The sequence below is a fragment of the Onthophagus taurus genome, chromosome 7 (genome assembly GCF_036711975.1).
Source record: "Onthophagus taurus isolate NC chromosome 7, IU_Otau_3.0, whole genome shotgun sequence".
NCBI classification, from domain to species: Eukaryota; Metazoa; Arthropoda; class Insecta; order Coleoptera; family Scarabaeidae; genus Onthophagus; species Onthophagus taurus.
In genome coordinates this window covers 22,750,956-22,757,974 of record NC_091972.1, presented here as the reverse complement: position 1 = coordinate 22,757,974, position 7,019 = coordinate 22,750,956, and the positions used below count along the sequence as shown (strand labels likewise).

Genomic DNA, 7,019 nt, shown 5'->3' with positions numbered 1-7,019 from the left:
TATGAAATGTATGGTATTTATTTTTACAAAACAATAAAAATGTAGATTTTGTTTCACTACAAAACATTTCTGTGGAACAAAATAAACAATTTATCCATGAGACATCAAAAATAATAATAAAAAAGATGAGAACTGAAATGAGTGGAAAAAGAGTCCAAGTGTATGAAAGATTTTTGAAAAGAAAGACATTTTTTAAAACAAATTTTGATTTTTTTTCTCCATAGAACATTTCTATGGAAAAATATGAACAACTTCTTTGTGAACGAACATTGCAGTGTTGTTGCTTTTTGATATAAATAGTTTTTTCTATCTCCTGTAAAATTAATTAATCTGCACATGGACCCTTCTTCTACTCACCGATTCAATTATTGTTAAATTAAAAGAAGATATATTTTGTGAAGAAACAAAATTAATCTTAATAATAATTTTAATAATATCCTTCATCATCATCTAAGTTAGGATATGATGCTAAACCGACATCCAACATATGTTTAGGAACTTCACTACCCCTCACTTTAATGTTGTAACAAACCAATTCCATTTTATACAAGCTCTCCCGCAGTGTATGATACTTTCTAGATATAAAACTGTGCCCAATCCAATTCAAACCTAAAATCAATTTTAAATTATTTAATCACTTCCTTTTTATTTACTTAGATTTTACCCATAAATCCCACATAAATTTGTCTCACAAATGAACATAAATTAAAACAATTTTCCAAATTTCCACTCCCAAGGTTATTAATACATTTTCTCATCATTTCCCCCGTAAAATCACCAATACCAAGTAACATTTCAACTATAGGAGTTAAAAGAGTTAATTCTTTTCTTTCGTTTTCTGATTCAATCGAAAAATGGAATCTTGATGTTATGTCTTCTATAAAAGGAAGTTTATTAGTTGTTTGATATTCGTAGAAATATAACGCTTCTAAATATTCCTCCAAACCAGCAGCATAAGCTCTCAAATACAAATAATGTTCATGTCCCTCCAATTCTAAAGCTATTGCTTTAAATTTAGACAATAATTGATTTAATCTTGTTTCGGCTTCTTTATGTATTTGTTCTCGTTTAGAATCCAGATCAACGCCGACATTATGCAATAAAAATATTATTCTTTTGCTTTCTATTGTAATATCTCTGCTGATTTTCACAATTCTTTCATATCTATCGTGTTTATCGTCCAATTCTGAAGCGTATTGGCGAAATAACTGCATTGTTGGTGTTTGCTCCACTTCATCTAACGTTTCAGGCTTCACTTGAGGTTGCTTTGAATATTTTCTTTTATAATTATGGTCGTGAGGCATTTTTTATACTTAAATTATGCGGATTCGTTATTTGACACTAATGACAACTAACCTATCTAAAAGTTTGTTTACTGTTTTTAACAGTGCTACCACACATAAAATAATATGTAGAATAATAAATTTTAAACATAAAATATGAAATTATTATTAAATATCGATATAATTTCATTTGTTTTAACCAAAAAAATTTAATAAATAATTAATTATTTACATTAATATAATGTATCTAGGGACTTTTAGTTTTAAGAACCTTGTAAAATCAATAAGTTAAAATCTGACAGTTGACAGATTGCTTTTTTGCTAATAATAATAGTATAGTATTTATTAAGTTTAGAATATAATAAAAGAATGGTATGGTTGCGTTTATTTCTGGTGTTATTTCGAATTAAATCTAGATTGATTTAGTTTAAATTGATATTAGATTTTTTTTTGAAATTTAATAAAAAGTTAGGTTATAGTGATACACCCACTTTTTAATCTATATTTGTTGTAGATTCGATTTATTTTAATACAGAATCGAGCTGGAAAAACTCGATTAGCGAAATGGTACATGAATTTCGACGATGATGAGAAACAGAAATTAATAGAGGAGGTACATGCTGTGGTAACAGTTCGGGATGCTAAACATACCAATTTCGTCGAGGTTTGTATTAATTTTTTTTTAATTTATCTTAATTTATTAATGATTTGATATATTTTTAGTTTAGGAACTTTAAGATCGTCTATAGAAGATACGCTGGTTTATACTTTTGTATTTGTGTAGATGTTAACGACAATAACCTGTGCTATTTAGAGGCGATTCATAATTTTGTTGAAGTTTTAAATGAATACTTCCACAATGTATGCGAACTGGATTTAGTTTTTAACTTTTACAAAGTTTATACTGTAGTAGATGAAATGTTTTTGGCCGGGGAAATACGAGAGACTTCTCAAACTAAAGTTCTGAAGCAATTGTTGATGTTAAACTCTCTTGAATAAAACTGAATCTGTATGAAATTTAATTTAGGTGCTAAGTATACAAAAAGAGGTTTTGCTCTTGTTATTTTATGTTATTTTTTTTCTGTATAATTAAAAAACTTGGTATTTATAAAAACCAATTTATATATTTAATATTTTTTTTAGTTAAACAAAGGATATAAAATGACCTTTTTTATTTATAAGGTTAATCTTACCAAGTTTTTATTGTGTATATCGCCATGTTTTTGTAGAAGCGATGTTTCAACTGTGTTGTACTATAAATGTGTACATAAATTAGTAAAAGTGTATGTGTTCATTGACAAATAAAACTGTATAACATTCCAGATATTCTATTTAGCTTTATTAAAAAAAACCTTAATAAATACAATTACTTTTCTTTAATTCAATATTTGTTATCAACATAACAGTTTTTGTTAATTTATTAGAATTAAAGTTATCATTAGGGTCATTCTTAGAAGTCCTAAAAAAGAGTCTCTCTAATATCAAATCTTATAAACTGAGATAAATACACTCATTCGAGCAAAAAAGCTATGTGGTGAGACTCATTAGTATCACTTCATTAAGTTACATTAAAGTAACAAATATTTTATGTACAGGTGGGCAAATTTGGGTGTTATTATAGGCTATCTCAGAAACTATAAGAGATACGAAAAAAGTAGGTGCCATGTCCCGGTCTCTTTTTTCGAGACTAATCCAATCCCGCAAACACCAAACCTCTATCTTCTTTTGTTTTTAAGTTATAGCCAAAAAGTCAAATTTTCGTGATTACAAAAAATGCTCATATTTCGTTTATTTTTCAAATTAGAGAAATGGGGTTGATACGTTCTTAAGACACTTTTTTAAGTAGAATATACTGCCGTTGAAAAATTTTAAACATACTTGATGATTTTTGAGATACAACACAAAGTTGTGCTTTTTTAAATACATTAGAAACTATAGTTGATTATGATGTTACTGAAAAGAGCATACTTTTAGCTTTCCAATGATATATCGCATGTATGGTGTCTGCAGAAAATAAGTGTTAATTTTCAATTCCAAAATAGCAAGCGCCATGGTTCAAAATTTTTATTATAGTAGGCGGGTCCGGACAATAAAACTACCTAGTGGCTATAAGCTATAATACATGGTTTTGCAGAATAAAGGTACTACTACTATTATTATTATTATTCAGGATAAAGTTGGTTTTGAACCAACGAATAAAAACTTTGAATAGTTAATTTAAATTTCTTAGCATCATATCCCTAACTTTGTTCACCAATAAAAAATGGTTAGCAAGTAAAGTTTGTTTATTAAAAATACAAGACATGTATTAATTAATAATAATAATAATAATAATAATGTCTTTATTCGTACCAACATCAAATTAACAAATTAAATATTCTATACAAAACAAAAAAAAATGAAATAAAATAAAATACTAAATTCACTAGTAAATTATAATAGTACGAAATGGCGAAGTTCAGTGCCGAGACACTGCTCAACTTAACCTTAAATTCCATTATAATAATATTCAAAAAATTCCAAAACGTTCAGCAACAAGCGAATAAACTAGATATATAAAGAAAATAATTAAAGAAATACCTCTGCCAGTACAGACAGAAACGGGAAAAAAAATGTAAAAAAAAAAGAAAACTAATACTTAATAAATGCCACCTTCGCCTTACATTTAAATAGATAGGATTGCCGTCTGTTGATCAAGTAAGCAACCAAACACTCGCTTTTTAAATGAGGAGACGCTTGCAAGCAGTTTCGTTTCAGTGGGTAAATCATTGTACGTCTTTACAATCTGATAACTGAAGCTCCGTTTAAATAACTCCGTATTGTGGTTAGGAGGTGACAGAGCCCCCCTGAATCTCAAATTCAAGTTATGAATGTCAGTGCGATATTGAATTTTTTGGCATAAATATTGAGGCTTTTCTCTCTGAATTATGTTGTAATAAAACACACAACAATGCAGCTGCCTCCTACGGACCATATTAAGCCATTTTACCTCTGTCAACTTATATGAAATTCTGTCATACTTCCTAATCCCGAAAATAAATCGCAGACAGGCGTTCTGAACCCTCTGTATGCGCTGCTCATCGACCCTAAGTAAAGACGGCCCATACACCACATCTCCAAAATTAAATTTTGATAAAATCAGCGCATTACAAAGTAGAGTCTTAGTGTTGATAGTGAGAAGATGGCGAGAGGGGTACAGAGCTTTTAGTTTACCAAACGCACCCTGAAGCATACTTGACACGTGACTCCGGAATCTCAAATCCGAATCCATCACCAACCCTAAATTACGTGCTTCAGATACAATGGGGAGCGTTGATCCGTTGACCGTTACCCTGACATCTCCACCATAACGCAAAATATCCATTTTTCGGCCAAATATCATAACTTTTGATTTATTCGGATTGATTACTAAACTGTGATGGTTGGCGGCAGACACCAGATCCGACAATTCTATATTCAATAAATTCAGATAATGTTGTTGTTCTTGAGGTTTATATGATATATACACCTGAGTATCGTCTGCGTAAAAATGAACTTTGCAGTACTTAAAAATATTACTTAAAGGTGCTGTGTAAATTGAGAACAGGGTTGGGGAGAGCACAGAACCCTGCGCCACACCCGACCCAAGAAGGCGTACATTAGATTGATGGTTAGACAGCTGCACGTATTGTTGACGACCACTTAAGAAATTCTCAAAGAATGCAACTGCTGAATCTTCCAGCCCATAGTGCTTTAAAATAGTTAGTAAGAGGTTGTGATTTACTGTATCAAATGCCTTCGTGTAATCCAATAGAACAAGTACAGTCATGTACCCTCTATCTGTTGCACCCATTATGTCATCGATTACACACGTTAAAGCAGTCGTACAACTGTGACCATGTCTAAATCCAGACTGAACCGAAGGAAGGATGTTATTAATTTCCAGGTGATGCTGCAGTTGACCATTAATAATTTTTTCCATGATTTTTGACATTGCCGTTAGTATACTTATTGGACGAAGGTCAGAAACGAGGATCGGATTAGCAACTTTTGGAATCGGGCGCACGACTGCTACTTTCCACAAAGAAGGAAATACACTATTTTGAATACAAAAATTAACAAGATGTGTGACATACGGCAGTAGAAATGAATAATTAAATATGGACAACTTCAGGAACTAACAGTCACAAACTGTCATCTTCTTCTACTAAATTTACTGGTTGTAAGGTTCGAAGAAATCTATGAATGAAATCTTCCATAGTATTTTCCCAGTTTTCCCCAAACATAAGATTTAGAAGTTTTTTGATATCAGCAATCTTTTCTTTTGAAATTGGGTGAGATAGAGGAAAATTAGGGATTATAAACTGGGAGCGGACTTTCCATTGAAACACCGTTTCAATGGGGATATGATGACTTATGTATCATCTTCAAAGCGGACTCCAATATATTCTATATTTAATTTTATCGTTTTATTTAAAGATAATGCGAAAACGAGAAACTTGTTTCGTAAAATTCATGAATGAAATGACAAATAAACTCACGTTGCTATAGTAACTAACAAGGGAAGTATCAAAACTGTCCCTCACCGATTTTGTTGAAATTTGGTACAGCGATAGTATGGCCAAAAATTAGGTTTACGTATTTTTTTATACGTGCTAATAAAGCCTCTGGGGCGAGTTATAAGGGTTGGAAATCGGGGCGAAATATATATATTCGCTTATAGGCTGAAAACGAAAGTAGCTATCGAAATGTGGTAAACGTAAACTGATATTCTTTTTCAAAGAGCTTTCCATTCATGTATCACACATATATCTGAGGGCTTCAGGGGGTAAATTACCCCTAGTTTTTTAGAATATTTTAAAAACTACCTTGACGATTTTGGCGATATTATGTGTCCTTATAGTACGTTTAAGAATAGCAATGACGTGTTTTTTCTTATTTGTCTCTGACCATCCCCTGCAAAGTTACGGGGTATGATAGATAACCCCTTTCCTTAAGAATAATGTGATACACTGTTACACTGTTGAACAATATTTTGAAGAAAAGCATAAATTAGATGTAAATTAAGATTTACGCAGTAAAATAAACCCTATACGACATTTAGGGGTGGCTGGGGTTAACTACCCTAACCACCCCAAAAATTAAATTTTTTTGCGAAAAAATCGATTTTGGTGCAATTTACGACGATGATTTTTTATACGTTAGGTAGTACTTTTGAAAGAACTTAAAAGGGTTAGAAGTTTGGGGTAGAAAATATATTTTCGCTAATAATTTTCATAATCCTACAGAAAACGTTTTTTATCCTTACTCTATTTAAATAACACAAAAGTTAGTGTAGTTATATAAATATTTATTAATAATAAGTTAAAAAGTAACTGGCAAAGAAATGGTTGACTATTACAAATTGTATTCTACATTATTAATTTAATTTCTTTCTTTTTACTTTTTTTATTCAATGTATTGTTGGCAATTGTAACGAAGTTACATTATTTTTATTTTTCAAAAACCGAATATTCCGAAAAATTACCGAAAATTAAATATATCCGAGTATACTTCCCACACTACCTCGAAACGTTACAGTTTCCACCCGATTTGTAGAAATTCCGAAAAAGATATCTTATCTCCTTATCACCGCCCGTTTATGCAACCCAATTCACATTTTATTAATTTTGATAATTTTCTTAATTAGACTTTGATTTTCTCCGTTTTCCATTTCGAAACCGTTATCTTAAATTCCAACAACGTTCCCTGACCGAA

General features: G+C 30.8%; 2 protein-coding genes across 2 annotated transcripts; one reads left to right on the top strand and one right to left on the bottom strand.

Moving 5' to 3' along the window:
• Positions 1-217: 217 nt before the first annotated feature.
• Positions 218-1,373, bottom strand: LOC111425124 (Translin associated factor X). Its single transcript, XM_023058906.2, has 2 exons — positions 665-1,373; positions 218-609 (listed from the first exon to the last, which is right to left on the bottom strand). The coding sequence occupies exons 1-2, from the start codon at positions 1,302-1,304 to the stop codon at positions 428-430; spliced, it is 822 nt and encodes a 273-aa protein (XP_022914674.2). The 5' UTR covers positions 1,305-1,373; the 3' UTR covers positions 218-427.
• A 197-nt stretch (positions 1,374-1,570) lies between these two features.
• On the top strand, positions 1,571-2,609 carry LOC111425105 (adaptor protein complex 2, sigma subunit). The gene is made up of 3 exons (XM_023058882.2): positions 1,571-1,655; positions 1,798-1,947; positions 2,007-2,609. The coding sequence occupies exons 1-3, from the start codon at positions 1,653-1,655 to the stop codon at positions 2,280-2,282; spliced, it is 429 nt and encodes a 142-aa protein (XP_022914650.1). The 5' UTR covers positions 1,571-1,652; the 3' UTR covers positions 2,283-2,609.
• The last annotated feature ends 4,410 nt before the right edge of the window (positions 2,610-7,019 follow it).

Coding starts and splice junctions, on each gene's coding strand:
- LOC111425124 (XM_023058906.2), bottom strand. CDS start 1,304: ATGCCTCACGACCATAATTATAAAAGAAAATATTCAAAGCAACCTCAA. Junction 610..664: donor AATTTATGTGGGATTTATGG/GTAAAATCTAAG, acceptor AATTGATTTTAG/GTTTGAATTGGATTGGGCAC.
- LOC111425105 (XM_023058882.2), top strand. Junction 1,948..2,006: donor AACATACCAATTTCGTCGAG/GTTTGTATTAAT, acceptor ATATATTTTTAG/TTTAGGAACTTTAAGATCGT.